The sequence below is a fragment of the Nipponia nippon genome, unplaced genomic scaffold, assembly GCF_047370975.1.
Source record: "Nipponia nippon isolate SJK-2023a ecotype South Korea unplaced genomic scaffold, ASM4737097v1 scaffold_3, whole genome shotgun sequence".
NCBI classification, from domain to species: domain Eukaryota; kingdom Metazoa; phylum Chordata; class Aves; order Pelecaniformes; family Threskiornithidae; genus Nipponia; species Nipponia nippon.
In genome coordinates, this window is record NW_028262347.1 from 68,260,891 (window position 1) to 68,277,643 (window position 16,753).

The window sequence follows — 16,753 nt, forward strand, 5'->3', positions numbered from 1 at the left end:
CCCCAAAAACAAACCCAAAAACCCCAAACCAAGAAAATACAAAATCCCCCAAAAATACAAAACAAAACCCCTAAATAACAAAAAACACGTATTTGAAGATGAGTAGAAGCAAAGTAAGTGAACTGTGCATCCAAAATGCAGTCACATAGTTGAAAGTGTGCAACCTAATTTAGACAACTGAATCTGGAACTTTGTGCTCATCAGTTTCTTGTTGAATGTGGAGGAAACTTTTGTAAGACTTTCTGGTTTCCTTTTAATCAGGATACTATTAGGCATACCCCATATGGGTATCTGTCATTGCTCAACTTAAAGCACTGAAGGTTTCTTTAACTACTAAGTGTTCTGCATTGCAAAGGCTGATATAAGGACATCATGTTTGTCTTTCCTTTTTCTGAACCAGCGTCCCAGAAACTTGATGTAAAAACAATGTCTTAGGCTTTACCTCTAAGGCACTTTCTCTCTTTTCCAGCAGAGATACCGTGACTGACAGCTTTACTTCTGTTTCATAGACTAGCTGTCTCTGAGAGTTTTACCATGCATTATTTCAGGAGACAGAATTTTCTCATGGGTCAGACCAAACTAAGAACGTCTTTCTAAATGCCAAGTATACCTGTTTAAGCTTGTTTCCTCCAGCATAAGCAGCAGAATGTATTTTTATAAAGCAGTACAATGTATTGACATTAGATAGGCTGAACAATCTTCCTCTCCCCATATGGGGAACGTAATTAGTTCTTGCATTTATGTACTACAGCCAGACTTTGGCGAGTTAGTGATGTGCAGCCTGCACAGAGCAGAGGTTCTATATGGCATGGAAAGAGAAAAGCGCAGAACACAACTTGCAATACAGAATTTTCAAATTTTTTTTATGTTATAGTTTCTTTTAAGTGTGGCTCTTAATGTACATTACATTGGATATGAGGGACTGCAGTAAGATGAGGCTGCTAATTTTAAAATATAACTATGCTAAGCAAAGATTGAGGTGACAGTTTGAAGAACTGAGATTGAATGTTGTTCCACAGCAAAGAGTAAACTAGGGCAAATACTTCTGTGCCGGAGATAGTTTTAGAAACAGTTGTTTTTCTATAAGGTGTCACAGTTTTTTATCTTGTGCGTAAGAACAGTGAAGGGAGGACAAACAGTAACACCAGAAGTAAGTTATGGTTATTCAATGTATAGTTTTGACATAATTTGTGGAAAATTAGTGTTGCTTTGTTCTCTTTACAGGTGCAGAATGAGTTTATTTTAGCAACTGAGAGAGACTCATTCGTAGACCAGGTACGAGAGATTATTGAGAAAGCAGATGAAATGCTGAGTGAGGATGTAAGTGTGGAGCCAGAAGGTGATCAGGGTTTGGAGAGTATGCGGACAAAAGATGATGGCTTCTTTCCAGGGTCGCAGGTATGTACAGGACAGATTGCCTCAGCTATTTGTGTTTTCCATGTTGGGTGGTATGGTTTTGTGAGTAGAGCTAGCTAGAAACTGAAACTTTCTTTCATGAGAAATATCAAAGCTTAATAATTAAATGAAAAGACAGAGAAAGCTTCATGTCAGGGTGAGAGCCTAAAATTCATTTAGAAAGCTAAATAACGTAGACTTCTTGCTTTTTGACGTGTTCTGAAGCTGCTGAATCTCCTAACAGTCCACTAAACAGACAGTCTTAAATGCTGAGGCTTCTTGGATTTGAGGCTGTTGTGAGGCAGGACACTAAAACTCCCAGCCCTGTGCTGCTCACTAAACACCGAGAGCCTGGACTCAGGCCCTCTACCCAGGGAGCTACTAAGAGATTGGATGGCTCTGTTAGAAAACACAGGTTTTGAAACTGGTTGCTGGGAATAAGAAAGGGTGACATTTCCTGAATCTCTGCCTTATTTCCACCCAGAACTAGTTTGAAGCATCCACTTATCTGCGGAATGCTTAAGGAAATCAGTTGGAGTGCCTGTTAACAAAAAAGTGTTTAGATCAGTTTGTTTTATTGACGGTCACTAAGCTGAGAAGCTCTGAAAGCACTGTAGCTGACATTTATTTGGGCAGAATTCCACTAGTTTGGTAATAGTGCTTGGGTCCAAAGTCCTGCTTACCTTAAATGCCCACATTTCAGTAAGCTAGCATTTTAAGAACTATCTTGTGGGTTTCTGTTTCAGAATAGAACTTTAAATTTTATCTTACTTTACAGAAATTAGAGTTCAAACAGCCAGATCCTACATCTTCCATGCCACAAAGAATAGGTAAGTCTTTTGTGATTTTTTTCAACAGTTACCTTTTTCTGTTTCAGCGGATGGGTGCAGCCAAGTTTTTATTTTGTATGATGGAGTGCACATTCCATATTGCAGGGTATGTATTTAGTTACAACCATGTATCACTAAATATGTAACTTCTTTCTGTTTAGGGGTTCCTCCTAGCTCCTTTACCCAGGTTGTCCATTCTGCAGGAAGACGGTTTATTGTCAGCCCTGTCCCTGAGAGTCGGTTAAAAGAACAGGGCTTTTTCACATCTGCTGTTCCTGGAGGAAAAGAAACCCCAGATATGGGTAAGTTTTATCTAACCTCTTAAAATCTGATGGCTAAGACATGTTCATCAAAACTGTGAAGTTAGTTAACTGAACTGTTCCTAAACGCCTCTTAAAGTACTTGGGGAAGTAAGGAACTGGTGTTGGTAAGAAGTTATTTTAATTTGGGAGATACTGTGCAGTATTCTCAGGGAAAAAAATGTTGATGAGCTGTCTGCAAGACTCTGAAACCTTAATTCTGTATCTTAATGTAAGCCTGGATTTGTAATCTTTTTTTATTATGCTGCAAGGTAAATGTGACCTTAGTCTAGCAATAGACAATAATACTGTAATGAACTTTTCCAGGTGGACTGACATTTTTCTGTTCTTCCAGTTGCTGCATCTCCACTACATGGTCCTGGAATGAATCTCTCCCACTCGGCATCATCACTGAGTTTGCAGCAAGCTTTCTCTGAGATGGGGCATGCTCAAATGACAGAAGGACCTAGTACAGCCCCTCCAGTGTTCAATCAAACAATACCACCATTTCCACCTGCACTTTCTACTATGGCAGGCAGTGGTGCACCTTCTGCATCTGTGGCTGCTGCTTCAATATCTCTTCCCTCCAGCACAGGTGCTTCTCTTCCAGGTTCTGTTACTTTGCCTTCAGAAAGTGCAGCTGTTGGAGTTGCACCAAGTGCAAGCGTGCCAAGCTCTATTTCTCCACCTCCAGCCTCACAATCTGGACAGCCATCGACTGGTGTCGCTTCCAGTGTGAGCGCCCCTGCTTCTTTCTCCTTACCTACCACATCCCAGCCTGCTCAGCCAGTAACTGGAGACATCGCCCCCAGCATCAGCACACCGTCTTCTTTGGCACTGCCATCTACCCAGGTTCCTGGTGTCACTGGTCTTGGTGTCGTACCAGCTGTGACATCTCAGTCTACTCCTCAGATTGTTAGTAGTATGACAGCACCACAGACAACTGTTGCCCTGTCGCTGGCTCAGAATATGGCTTTGCAGCTTCCTCAGCTTAGTAGCAGTGGCTCTGTCTCCAATCTGGCAGAAACAACAGTTGTAAGTGCTCCACAGTCACTACCTGAGAGTGGGCAGTCTATGGATAAATCACAGCTCTGCAGTGCAGCTGGCTTATCTCTTCCGATCTCTGCACCTTTATCGTCCTCAGTAGCAACAAGCATATGTGGTTCAGTCACTCAGCCAGTGATACATCCCTTACTGGTCCCATCAGGAATTACATCAACACCCGTCCTACCCCAGATTCCAGGTGCAACACCCATGTTGCCCCAGGTTCCCTTACCTGGTGTCTTACCACAACCAGTTACTAACTTGCCTGCAGTACAGCAAACTTTGATACACAGCCAGCCTCAACCAGCTCCATTACCCAATCAGCCTCATATTCACTGTCTGGAGGCTGATGCTGATGCTCAGTCTAAAGCTCCTGGTATTGATGATATAAAGACCCTGGAAGAAAAGCTACGGTCTCTCTTCAGTGAACATGGTAATGTGGGAACAGCGCATCCGTCAGTATCTCTGGAGACGTCATTGGTAATGGAAACTACAGTTATTCCTGGGATACCAACCACTGCTGTTGCACCAACTAAACCCCTGACATCCATTAGCAGTTGTATACCCCCGAGCAGCTTGCCTCTTGGACCAACTGGCTTGCCAGTGCTGACACCAGTTGCCACTCCCGGGCAAGTGATCACCCCAGTCAGCTATATTTCGGCGTCGAGCAGCATTGCAACAGCAGTAGTGAAACCAGGGACCTCTCCTTCAAAGCCCCCTCTTAGCAGGGTACCGGTAAGAAATGCAACATTTGTGTGAATATTCAAGTATTGTAGGAAACAGCCTTCTTGAGCAAAATCCCTTTTATAAAGCAAAATATTTATTCAGGCAGAGGTGTCTTCATTTAATGTAATATTGAAAGTTTTATGCTCTGGTGGTTTTTGTGTCCCAAGAGGTGTTTTATTTTGTCCATATTGAGGAAAAAAAAAAAAGTCCAATTCTATATTGTGCCTCAGAGAGCTCTGTAGTGTTGCTGTTACTTTATCCTACTCCTAAACTACAAAGAGTGAAGCAACTGTGGTTTGGTTTTTTGTTGTTGTTGTATTTTCAAATAGAATTTGGAAGGCTTCCTTTAAATAGCTTTTTGTCTTGTACATGATCACTAGAATGAGATGGCATTGTTGTATGTTTCAGAAAGTAGGGTAGCTTAGCTTTGCTTCTTATCGTTAGCCTGTTTCTTGAAGGCAAGGGTAAACCTGACAAAGTGTTTTGTGTTTTGTTTTTTTTTTTTTTTAAAAGTCTTCTGCTGCTTATGTGGTGCCTGGATACTCTTTTCCTTCCAAATGTTGTAGTTGTGAAAGCAGAATTTTGAGAAGTGTAAACGATATCTGGATATCTGAAAACACACTTTTTTGTTTGTTTACTGAATCGTGCTCTTCAAACACTTTCAGAAAGAGAGTCATGATGTATAGTAACAACTTGAGACATGTTGTGGATGTTGTTACCTGCTCACTAACCAGAAGTATCAATATGTGAGATGAGATTAGACTACCTATTTTCTTTTAAATGGTGCTCTGTGTTGGGAGACAGTGCATTTCAATATTTTAAACTTATTGGTAGCCCTTTCCTTTTCAAAGTTAAATGGAAATAGCTTGAACAAACCTTCAGGTGTTTAACAAACCAAAAACCTTAGTACTCACTTCTTTTTGTTTCTGTAATATTCTTTTCCACTCACCAACACTTTGTGTTGGTCTTCTTTAGCCAGCCTTGCTGTTAAGCAGCTTCAGGCCGTTCGAATTGAGCTAATGCTCCTAGCATCTCCATTCATTAGTAGTCTTTCCCTTGTACTCTTCATATGCAAATGAAGTAGAAAATTTCTGCCATGGAAGAGCAGGAATACGCGCCAAGGAAGCTGGGAAGGAAATCTAGACACAGAGGCATTCATCTATATAAAAATGAAGTTGAGAATTAGAAAAGAAAGATTAGAAAGTAATAAAAAACTGGTATTGGTTCAGGAACAGTTGGAGCAGTTAGAAACCTGCCAGCTGCAAACCTGTAATTACAAAGGCTTGGGTTTAAATGTAATGAATGCTTGGGGTTTTTGATGTCAGTTGTGGGAAAACTACCTCCTCTGAAGTTTTCAGTTATAAATTTGGTTTTTTCAAAGCTTAATTTTAGTTTTACTTTCTGTGTTGTTTTTGAGCTTTAAGGAGCTTATTGTTTGTTTTCTGGGATTTACTAAACTGTCTATGTATTTTATTTTGTTTATGGCCAGCCTATTAACCTAGACAGCTAAATGTGTTTTGACTTGTCTTATGAATTTATTTAAAGTATGTTTTGCTTCTTATTTATAAACTAAATGATTAAGTACCACAGCTTAACAATTCAACATGCCTCAGAGGAGGTAATGTCCACATGTACGTTCCTAGTGCACGCAAAAGCTGAGGTAAAGCAACTTTGTGTAGTTCCTGCTGAAACAACATTTTTGGGAGGATAGATAATTATGGAGTGTACCTCCACCGGGCAGTTATAACTGCAATTTGAGCCATTAGTTAAGCTGTGGTAACATGACTGCAAGCTAGAACTGGTTCTGCTTGTTGAGGACCAGAGTAGACTTTGGGCCAATTACAGGTATCCGGCAGTGCCCGCTGTCGTACAAGGGAAGCCAGCTGACCAATACTATAACTCATAAGGCTATCAAACTTCAAAGTCGTGGTTAAGCCTCAAGATTACAGCCGACAATAAGAACTGCAAATTGTGTAATGGATCACTTAATTCCTAGAACTTCCCACTTCCTTAACCATGGAAATAACTAACTGGAATGTGCTGTCTGACCTGGCGGGAAGGCTTTGATGCCTCCTTCTAACCTTTCCAGTCTCTCTAACCTCTTCCACGTAACCTGGATGACTTTCCCCTACCCAGTTGCATGGCCTAGTCATCTTCTGTGGGTCATCAACACCCTTCAGGTTCAAAAAAAGTGATGTATCAGGAGACTGGTGTGAGAGGTCTATAAATCTGCTTCTCAACAAGTGGAGACATCCTCAGGCATGATAGTTCCTGTTCCCAAGTCGTATTGCTTGGAACAATTTGCCAGAAGCATGTAGCTTGCTGTTGCTAATGGGCAGTTAACATAGATCTGTTGTAAGGAGATTGAGTGCATTCTTGCACCCTTTCATAAACTAAGCTTCTTGGAAACTTAATTGATTTTTGCAAGAATTATTGTAGCATTTCTTGCAGGCATGAAAATAATATCCGCAAGATACTTTGCTCCTGAACACAGCAACTTGTTGAAACTGGAAATTGTGGCCACTCAAAGATAATCTGGATTAAAAAATAAAACAAAAGCAAACAAACAGTTTCTCCCAACGTTATTGCAAAAATCCCTACAGACTCTATGCTAACTCTCCAGGAAGGAAGTCTCTGCAGAAAGAAATGTTGAGACTTTTGTTGTATGACATGACTGACTGTAGCTTGGTATCTGATCCTTCTGTTGCTCGTGTCTGATGGACTCGCGTTTCCTCTTCGTTATCCATAGGTGCTACCAGTAGGTTCTGAACTTCCAGCTGGCACTCCATCCAGTGAGCCGCTGCCACCTTTTCCAGGACCTTCACTAACTCAGGTGCTATGCGACTTGGCAGATGTTATCTGCTTCTTTTCCTTTCAGAGAGCATGTTTCTATTAAACTCTCCATTGCATGTTATTAATGTCTTTGTTTTTCTTTTCTTTTGACTGAGTAACCTCTTTTGTGTAACTGTAGCGGTGGCCAGTCACTTCAGCACTGGATACGTAGCTTGCCCTTTGGGCTGCTGTACCCAGTGTCTGAAGCACAGGAACAATTACTCAGGCTTGGGGTTTTTTAGTGGGTTAACCTGAACTTTAGAGGACTTTAAAAAACAAACAAACAAACAAAAAAACCCCAAAAAAACGCAAAACCCCAACAACAACAACACAGGTGAGTGTGTGCATAAAACTTGAACCTGTTTTCTTCTTGAAAAGGGTATAGTAGCAAAAGAATAGCTCTTTAGGGAAGCAGTATATACTGCAAGTAAACATTAATGAAAATGCAAAATTGCTGGCTTTGCAGATTCCTGGTTTTTGTTGTTTTGTGCTTGTTCCCCCCCCTCCAGTTATTAGTACGCTCTGATTTCACTAGGCTTTCAGACTTGCAAAAGGTCTTTGAAGCTCCTGATCATAAACATGTGTTGAAATGTAACAGTGGCTTCCCTTGCTCAGATTCTGTCCTTGTACACAATAGGTAGCTTGGATATTTTGTATGTAAGCTGGACAGGTGTTCAGCTCAAGACCACAAAGATTAAATCTGTCTTCACTTTTGTTTAAAAAAAAAAAAAAGAACCCCTCCCTGTAATTGAAAGAACAGTATTAAGACAAAACTGTTTTATGGGTCTTCTAAATGCTATGTAATGAGATGTAACATGGAAACACTACACTTCAATATGCAAAGAAAAGCTGAAAAAATAACTGAACAAACACCATAAGGTCATGAGACAGAGTTGTGCTACTTTTGAAAGAAGTTTGTGAATAAACACAAAGATGGCTTTCCATAGAATTGTATTAAAGAACACCTGGCACAGAATTATCATCCCAGTTTTATATTCAAACCTGTAAAGATGATGTGATTCAAGGGGGTACCTGGTGGTGCCTGCTTAAGGCTCAGAGTAATTTTGTCTTAAATCTACTGTTTCCTGTGTACATGTGCTTCTTACAGTATTAACCTCTTCCGCCTGTGGCTTGAGTCCACGGTGAATAGTCTTCGAATATGTGTCCAAAAGCTACATTTGAATTGGAGTCTGTCCTTTTATAGAAAGGAATTATTCACTTAAGTCTTAACTATAATTTTAAAGTAATTCCAATAAAATAGCTACAGTATGAAAATTTGTACAATACTTCTTAGCATTATGGCCTGTTGTCTTTTTTGTTTTCTTGACCACTGAGAATTTTAATGCAGACTGAGATAATCTTGAGAAAGTCCTCTCCATAACATTCAGGTAACATTCTCCCTCTCATCTCCTGCAATGGAGCTCCTGAATTCAACTTTCACCTGTGGAAGGGAACTTAACTTTAAACGTCTCTTTAAAGAACTAAAGTTCTTTCAAGCTGTTCCTTTTTTGGGATTTACAGTAGCTTGATGAGAAAACTTGTATCTGAAAGGGCTTAAGCTGGCTGTCATACAAAGGAATAGTGTTAGAAAATTGCAAATTTAAACTGTGCTAAGGCAACTTTGGTTAATGAGCTGTCACGGCTCATATTCTACAGCTAAAACTGTAAAAACTGAACTACATGTATTAGGGTACTAATCTTCAAAGATACCATTGGAATAGTATTTCCATTTCTGTCTTTCAAATGTGAGAACCATGGTATTACCTGGTTCTAAAGGTGTGAGTAGAGTTGAGCAGCAGGGCATGTTAGCTGCTTTCGTGTAGTTTTATGTTGGTTATGACATTACTAGTCCCTTTTTAAGTTTTCCAGCTTTTTTCCCTCCAATTGTCTCTATGCAGAAGCTCTGTCTTTATTCAGCAGTTTCTCTAGTTCTCTCAGTAAATGTCATTATTTTGTGATCTCTTAAGAATCTCTCTTAGACTAAGTTTGCATAGAGTACGTCCTGGAGGTTAGAATGGAAACAGTCTGGTGGACCTAAGGTACAATGTGCTGAAAGTTGGCCTCTCACCCTGTCTGCTTCTGCTCTACCACCTTCTTGAACTTCATCTGATGGAGCAATGCAAATGAGTGACCTTTAATCAAGGAGTCCTTGCATGTGGCCTTGTGTCCAGAACTACTTCTTGGTTGTATCTTCTTTTTAATTAAAGCATGTTTAAATCTTTTGTAGGCAATGAGAATCAGTCTACTACTTCGAAAGTATTATTCAGTGTGAAAAATCAGAAATTTGTGCTCTTTATGTAAGAAAACTATGAAAGTGAATGTATTGCTCTTGAAATCTGTCATGGAAAGGAGTGCTGCTGTATTTGGTTTTATGCAGCTTTTTCTTAGCAGGCTGAATGAGGGCCATATTCTGGTCTTGTGGGTATAATCAAGAAATTGGTATCTTCTGCCTCCAAACTGAGCAAGAAGCTGATTGACTTATGTAGAGTTGTAAGATGGCAGTGGTAGCCAGCAACACTTTTTTTTTCCTTCTGCTTCTGGAGGCAGAAGCTGGTTTACGCCTTTCAGCCAGTTTTTTTTGAAGCATGGTTTTACTGAGGAGGAGACAACAACAATTTGGTGATAATTCTTATCTGTGTTCTTACCATGAGCAAGGGTAGCAAATGGATCTGGAGGCAGCTGTTTAAAATCAGTCACACTAAGTTTGTAGTCCTTTTTATTGTCATTGCTTGGAACTGAGTATATTAGTAATATTTTCCCCCAAAACTCAAAGCGCTTGTAGCCATTTAGGTGACTCAAGCCACTGTACCACTGTAAAAGGCTTCTTCCTGTTCGTCAGAGGTATTTCTGGCAGGATTTGTGGTATGGAAAAAGCACAAATATAAATCCCTTGCTTCTTGTCCTTTGCAAATAGCTTGCCTAATTTCACTTCTCATTTGAACTCTAAAGCCTGTCTAGGAGTGAGACAAAATTGGAGGAGACCAACTGAATCAAATGTAATTGACTGTTAAGAGCATTTGCTGCTCTCTGGAAAATTACTGGCTTGTCTTAAAGTAGATAGGCTTGCCTTCCTTCCTGCTTCTGTCAGGAGCTCATTACACAACTTTTTTTTTTTTTTTCCTAGTACTAGACTCCTAATTTGTAAACAAAGTACATGTCATCTCAAGACCAGTTTTGGACAGTTTGTTCCTTAGTCTTAAACACCTGTTCTGTTTATTCCTTAACTGCTTTTTGACATGTACTTAGATTAATTTTTCAAGCTTCATTTTGGTACCCTTGTTCCATAAGGAAATCTTTAGTTCCTGATCATTCTGAGATCTCAACTCTTCGTATACTTGAAGCAAATATCTTCTTGTAAGCGTAAGTGATGAGAATTACACAGTATTTCAGGTGGAATGTCCTCTTTATTTTACAGTATTATTGAATTAAATTAGCTCACTTGTCTGCTTAAGCATTTGGATTTCTGAGTGGTCATAGAAGTCTGCATCATCTTCCACTTTTTTTTTTTTATTAGGATGGAATTGGTGGGGGTTTATTGTTCTTAGGTTTTTTGGTTGTCTTTTGAAATCCACAATTCAGGAAGAATGTGATCCTGGCAACCTGTTGAAAGCATCTTTATGCTATTGTGTATCTCTAACTTTCAGTTTCTTGAAAGTGGAAGGTGATGTTTTTATATGGCCATGACCTCAGCTTCAGTTCTAAAAACAGATCTAGCTTTTTAATATAGAAGACTTGGAAAGATTAATGATGCTAAAGTTTGGATGGAAATTTCTGCTCCACAGGGTCAGAGTTGCAACTTAGTGACATCTGCCAACACTTTCTTCTTCCTATGTATCTTAGGGATATGGCCCTAATGAATTTTTAGTGAATCTGAACTTTTCTTATCTTTAAGATATTTTTAGGTAATTCTTCTTCTCTTCTTCCCGCCAACTCAATTGGCCAAGTTCAAAAATCGTCTTGGATGCCAACTCAAACAGCTGAAATCTAAGTAATAAGCCTACTTGAGAGAGACTCTGCCCTTCTCCCTTCCTCCTCCTCAAGTCAATCCATCCAGATAGCTTCTTTGAGGGAACTTTTAAGTGTGGTTTGGCGTTTTGGTTGTTTTGCTGGTTGTTTTTTTGGTTGTTTGTTTTTGTTTGTTTTTTTTTTTTTTAATCCTCAATCTTTCTTTATCCATGCTTGCTTTTGAAATTATGGGCATCTTCTTGAAGTTTTCAGTGATTTTTTTTTTTTTTCCTAATTGACTTTCTTACTTCAGGATTTTAGATAAACCATAATACAAATTACCTTTGTTATCTTCCAACCAAAAAAAAATTGAGAACTTGGAAGCTTGCAGCATCTTTGTTTAGCTCTTCAGAGTGGTAATGTAAACTTCATGCTAACTTCAGGAAAAACAGAAGTTCCAGTTAATGGTTCTTTTCTGTTATTTACCAAACGTGTTGCTTAAATTGCTTCCAGTCTTACTGTTCTATCTGTGTTAAATGGAAACACGTAGGAAGGGAACATGATAGAAATACGTAAGCTGTACTGACTACTTTTAAGTTTTAGTATTAAATATGGTGGTTGTTTCTCAAATGTGATGTATTTCTCCTGACCTGGGACAGCTGTTCACTCTCTCTTTTCTCATCAGTCCCAGCAGCCACTGGAAGATCTGGATGCTAAGCTGAGAAGAACCCTTAGTCCAGAGACTGTTCCAGTGACATCTGCTCCTGCCTGTGTACGTTTGCAATGTTGGCAGTGTTTTCAGTGTTGTTCAGTGTTTTCTTAAGGTCATGCTCTTAGGTCACAGCCTTTAATATGACTACACCAGTCTTTAAACTTTTAAAAATAAAAATGAAGAGTCATCTTCCAGTTTGTGGGACTGAGTCAACCAAAATAGGAAAAATCTGTGTGTTGCAATAGATTACGTATTTCCTGAGGCTGGTTTTGGTATTCTTAATCCAGCTTTTCTGGTGATGTCATTAATGTCACCAAACTAGAAGGGGAAGTGACTGTGGAATAAGGGGAAAGAGCACTAAACACGCAGTATGTGATATGTAAGTCTTAATTTGGGAGGGATGTTTAAAGTGTGGATCTGAAATCTGACTGTAATAATAACAAAATGAAGATAATGATTGACATCATGATCTCCAAGTTGTTACTTATGCATTACATCTGCAAAGCAAAAGGGGGTGTTCTGCTGACAGCCTTGGGGTTGTAAGGTGTCCAGAATCTCTTGCTGTTGTTGCTTGCTTTGGAGGTTAAAAACTCTTGTATTCGTCTTGTCGTGGGTCATACTTTGACCCTGGTAGAAATAAAAGATTATGTAATATGCAGTATGGTGGATTTGTTGGCATTCAATCAAACTGCTGATTCTTCTAATTTAACTTTATTTTGTTTTCCCCCTTGAACCTGTAGTCTGTGCCCTCAGCATCTACAATGGTTACTGGGCTGGTGTCAACAGCAACACAGTCTCTGAAGGATGGTAAGACAGCCTTGATTATGTTAGATGGTTTCTCAGCATGCAGATGTAATCCAAAATTGAACAGACTAGCAACTTGGAAGGATATAGCCTTTTTTAGTAAGCCATACAATGGCAATTCCTTCAGGATCATATTAGTTTTTAATAACTAGACTGAAATTTTCCACTGTAGGCCAGGAGAGAGGAATGATATATGCATGTTATAGTAACTCATTTAGGATTTAAAGCTGTCCAAAATGCTAAATTAAGACTTACAAAGGGTCTCCAGTATGCTGCTAAGGTACAGCTTAAGGATTTGAAGGAGCTGTTTTCTGTCTTGTGTTATGTTCTTGGCAACAACAGTAAGACTTCTCATTTTGCATCATTGTGCTGTGTTCTATATGTAGGATACCTCTTCCTAACCTAAGAGCATTTCCTTTCTATTTAAATAGAGAAATGAAGGGTAAACTACTAAAAATTTAAGAAAGGCAGTAGGAAAACCAGACTCACTTCTGGCTGCTTTAGAACAGCTGAAGGTTGACTGGATGATCAACAACTGAAGTCTGAATGATCGATGACTTTCAAGTCTAAATGAGTTCAGTTGTTGGCGGGGACACACACCCAACAACTTGCAAAATAGTATGAGACTTTCCTGTCAGTATTCCCCTAGTTGTTTTAATTTTAAAAAATTTTCCTTTTTCAAAAGAAAGTGTTAATGTGGTACTAAGATTATTTCTGAACTATCTAGTAAACGTTATTTAACTTGCATGTGCCTCTGAAGTTCAATGACAAACCTTCAAAAGCTAATAAAACCAGTAGGAAAATAAAATATTCCCATTTTGGTATGTTGCTAGTGAACTATACCGTAGAATTCATTTGTCTGCTAGAAAATGAGTTGGGTTTTGCCTGCTAAAGTTTAGAAGGTAAAAATAAACGAACTGGGAAGTTGCTTAATATACACAACAAGCTGTCCAATAGAACTGATTTAAAAATAGAATGTTATTTCTCAGCTTTGTAACCTTATACTGCCAGTGCATACAACAACAAAATTAAGAGCTGACACCTAAGAATCCAGCTCTGAAAGCTTCAGATAGACTGCTTTGAGTAAATGTGGTTTATAGCATTTCTTCAACTTACCACTTTTCTATTAATAAACTGTCCCCGGCGTTTGTGAAATTTAGGTAGTCAGTGTGGGTGTTGAATTAAAATAAGCTTTTTCTTACATAAATTTCAGTTCTGTTTTTTATTCTTTGGCTATTTCAGATCCCTGTTTGAAATCAATGTGCTTTTTTTACTGCTATCTAAAAGTGCACTTTTAGCAAGTATACTGTGCAGGGGAACTTTATAGAAAAATACTTCACTTTAATATTGCAGTTTTATACTCTATCTGGTAAGGCTGAAAAAAGAGATCAAGTTCCACGAATCCAAAGGCCTGTTAGGAGTTAACTGATAGTTGAGTTTGAAGCAGATAAAAAGAAATTTCGGGAGTTCAAATAATTTGTTGCACATTTTCTTCTTAATCCCATTGTCCTTTTCCGTAGCTTCAGCATCATGTGGTGGAGAAAGCAGTGCTATGGCTACCACAGCAGGAGCTGGGGTTCTTAAGATGGGACGGTTTCAGGTAGGAGATGTTAAACTGATTTGACTGTGCATACAGGATCTTTGCTGAGCAGTTCCTGCCAGCTCAGTGTGCCTCATGGTGGGCTTGTCTCTTGGGAGAAAATGTCCGTATTGAGCTTGTGAATGCAGTGCTTTGTGCAGATGCTGTTTTCATTCAGGGCAGAGGCTGCACTAGATTATGTAGGTCTAGAATTGTGAATACAGCATTTCATCATGTCAGGCCTTAGCCGTGTAACGGTTGGCCTTGGTCTTTAATGTTAACTGCTTTTTGGCTAACAATGCTCAGATGTTCGCTGTATTATGTCCTGTTTGTGAAGGAAGTCCCCTCTGAATCTGCTGTGCTTCTTGGAGTTAATCCTCCAGCTTGCTTAGAAGTACTATTTTGTGTGGCAGTGTGTTACTTGGAGGGAAGCGGTATCTTGCTTTGTGGCGTACCAAGGAAAAAAGTTATTTTTCCCTCTCAGATGCATCTTACTATTGAGGTAGATAAAAGCATCATGTTAAGAAAGAACTAAAAGTCTGCTTGATTGCATTTCTATTCTAGGTATCCGTGGCAGTGGATGATGTGCTAAAAGAGGGTGACAAACCTGAAACTAAGCTGGTGCAATTTGAAACCACCTCCACTGATTCTTCATCTCTTTCTGGCAGTAGCCCAGAGAGTACACTGGTAAAGCAGGCTGGCAGTCGGAAAAGTGAGGCTGTCGCTGACTCTTCCTTGGATGTGGTAGATGGCATTCCTCAGGCAGTTCCTGTGCTGCAATTACCAGTGGATGTTGGTCATCCTACTAAGGTCGGACGCTTTCAGGTAACAACAACAACGGATCAAGTGGGGCGCTTCTCGGTGTCAAAGACTCAGGATGAGGTCAGCTGTGCAGAGAAAGAGCCAATGACTCTTCCTCTCTCTGTGGACTTGGAACAAGTTGCTTCTTCAGCTGCAGCTCCAAAGAAAGAGTTGGAGTCAAGGCAGTCCCCACACATGAATGGTCCATCCTCTGAACCGGAGGCCGCCTTCTTAAGCGGGATGGCTAAGGATTTGGATGATGGCTCAGGGAGCCCAGACTCCCTCCAGCCCCTGGGGTCGAAGATCAGCCTCCCTGTTCAGAGCCTTAGCAACTCATTCAACTCTTCCTACATGAGCAGCGACAATGAATCGGATATTGAAGATGAAGACTTGAAATTGGAACTCCGTCGGTTACGGGAGAAGTAAGGCTTTTTTCCTTGTCTGATCATGTATGAAATATATGTAACAGGATTAATATGAATTTCATCTGTACTTTACTTTTCACAAAGAACAAAAGTGAAATTTTTAAAAGACTCAACCTTTGCTAAGTGCCAGGACCCACTGTCAGTGTTTATGTGGAAAGTAAGATGTTTTTAGTGGGCAAGTAGTACGTAATTACAACAAAAAAGGTATATACATGTTTGCTGTGCTTAATTTTCTAACCTGTAACCTTGTGTTGTATGTGTTTATATGTAGATTTATTGCTTCACTGTGGATAATACTGCAGATGTATTGAAGCTTTTGCGTATCACTGAAGTTTAGTAGTTAATGGGAATAGTGGTGTCTGATTTGAAAATGGCACATAACTCTCCGCGTTTCTGACATTTCTAATGGTTCTTCTTTTCCTGAAGAGTCCTTGTTGGCTTAGAAAAAAATTTAAAGTCAAGCAATGTAACCCACTAATTTATTTATACTGAAAGCTGAACATTTTTTAGGGCAGCTAGCAATTTTAAATCTTGTGTTTGCAACTGCTCTGAAAAAAAAAAAACCTGAGGAAATACAAATGTAAAAGTCTCCAAGGCCATGTGTCTCAGAAAATGAGTATTCTAGCTATTCCTGTAACATTTTAATGCAGAATGATTTGATTTTCTACAGTACGTGTATGTTCTTGTTTGTACTTCCATTTATTCTGGTTTTATGATTACAATGTTGGGAACTTTGTGTTGGAATTCTAGCCAGGGTTAGGGCACAATTGAAAATGGCAAGTGTTATGCCACGTGTGTTCAGTGGTTATTTGTGGAAAAGATTTATTTCCTCCTTTCTTAAATGTTAATGGGAGTTTGACCAAAGTAGCTGGTCAAGCTTGACTGGAGGGGAGGGATTGTATGCATGCATGTATATACATATAATTTTTGTAAGTCATACTCTTGTAACTTGTTAGGCACCTTAAAGAGATCCAGGAGCTGCAGAGTCGCCAGAAGCAGGAAATTGAGTCACTGTACATGAAATTGGGAAAGGCCCCACCTGCAGTAATTATTCCACCAGCTGCACCCCTTTCAGGAAGGAGGAGACGACCTACTAAAGGAAAAAGCAGCAAGTCCAGTCGTAGCAGCTCCCAGGGAAATAAGAGCCCTCAGCTATCAGGTAAGACTTTCTTCAATTTTTTTGAGTAGATAAACCAGACAAGGTACCATCCCTCATTCTTAGATCTATGCCTGTGTCTGTCTTGCCTTTTGGAGGGGGGAAGTGTGTGTCTCAGTTCCTCCACTGCCCGGATTACTAGATCATTTTTGAATTTTTTTTGGTAGTCTTGCTTGTGACTTTTGCAATCTACTAAAAGATACTG

The 16,753-nt window shown here is 39.5% G+C and overlaps 1 protein-coding gene across 13 annotated transcripts in view; it reads left to right on the top strand.

The window, feature by feature from the left end:
• Positions 1–16,753, top strand: part of WNK1 (WNK lysine deficient protein kinase 1) — a 108,666-nt gene that overhangs the window by 80,400 nt on the left and 11,513 nt on the right. For 12 of the 13 annotated variants that reach the window (XM_087765054.1, XM_087765041.1, XM_087765042.1 and 9 more), the window contains 10 exons: positions 1,225–1,398; positions 2,174–2,225; positions 2,387–2,527; positions 2,880–4,303; positions 7,044–7,127; positions 11,757–11,843; positions 12,524–12,590; positions 14,108–14,187; positions 14,731–15,389; positions 16,349–16,551. In XM_087765054.1, the coding sequence (XP_087621180.1) occupies positions 1,225–1,398; positions 2,174–2,225; positions 2,387–2,527; positions 2,880–4,303; positions 7,044–7,127; positions 11,757–11,843; positions 12,524–12,590; positions 14,108–14,187; positions 14,731–15,389; positions 16,349–16,551 (2,971 nt within the window). The remainder of the gene's footprint in view (positions 1–1,224; positions 1,399–2,173; positions 2,226–2,386; positions 2,528–2,879; positions 4,304–7,043; positions 7,128–11,756; positions 11,844–12,523; positions 12,591–14,107; positions 14,188–14,730; positions 15,390–16,348; positions 16,552–16,753) is intronic. The other variant, XM_087765047.1, reaches the window with a different exon arrangement.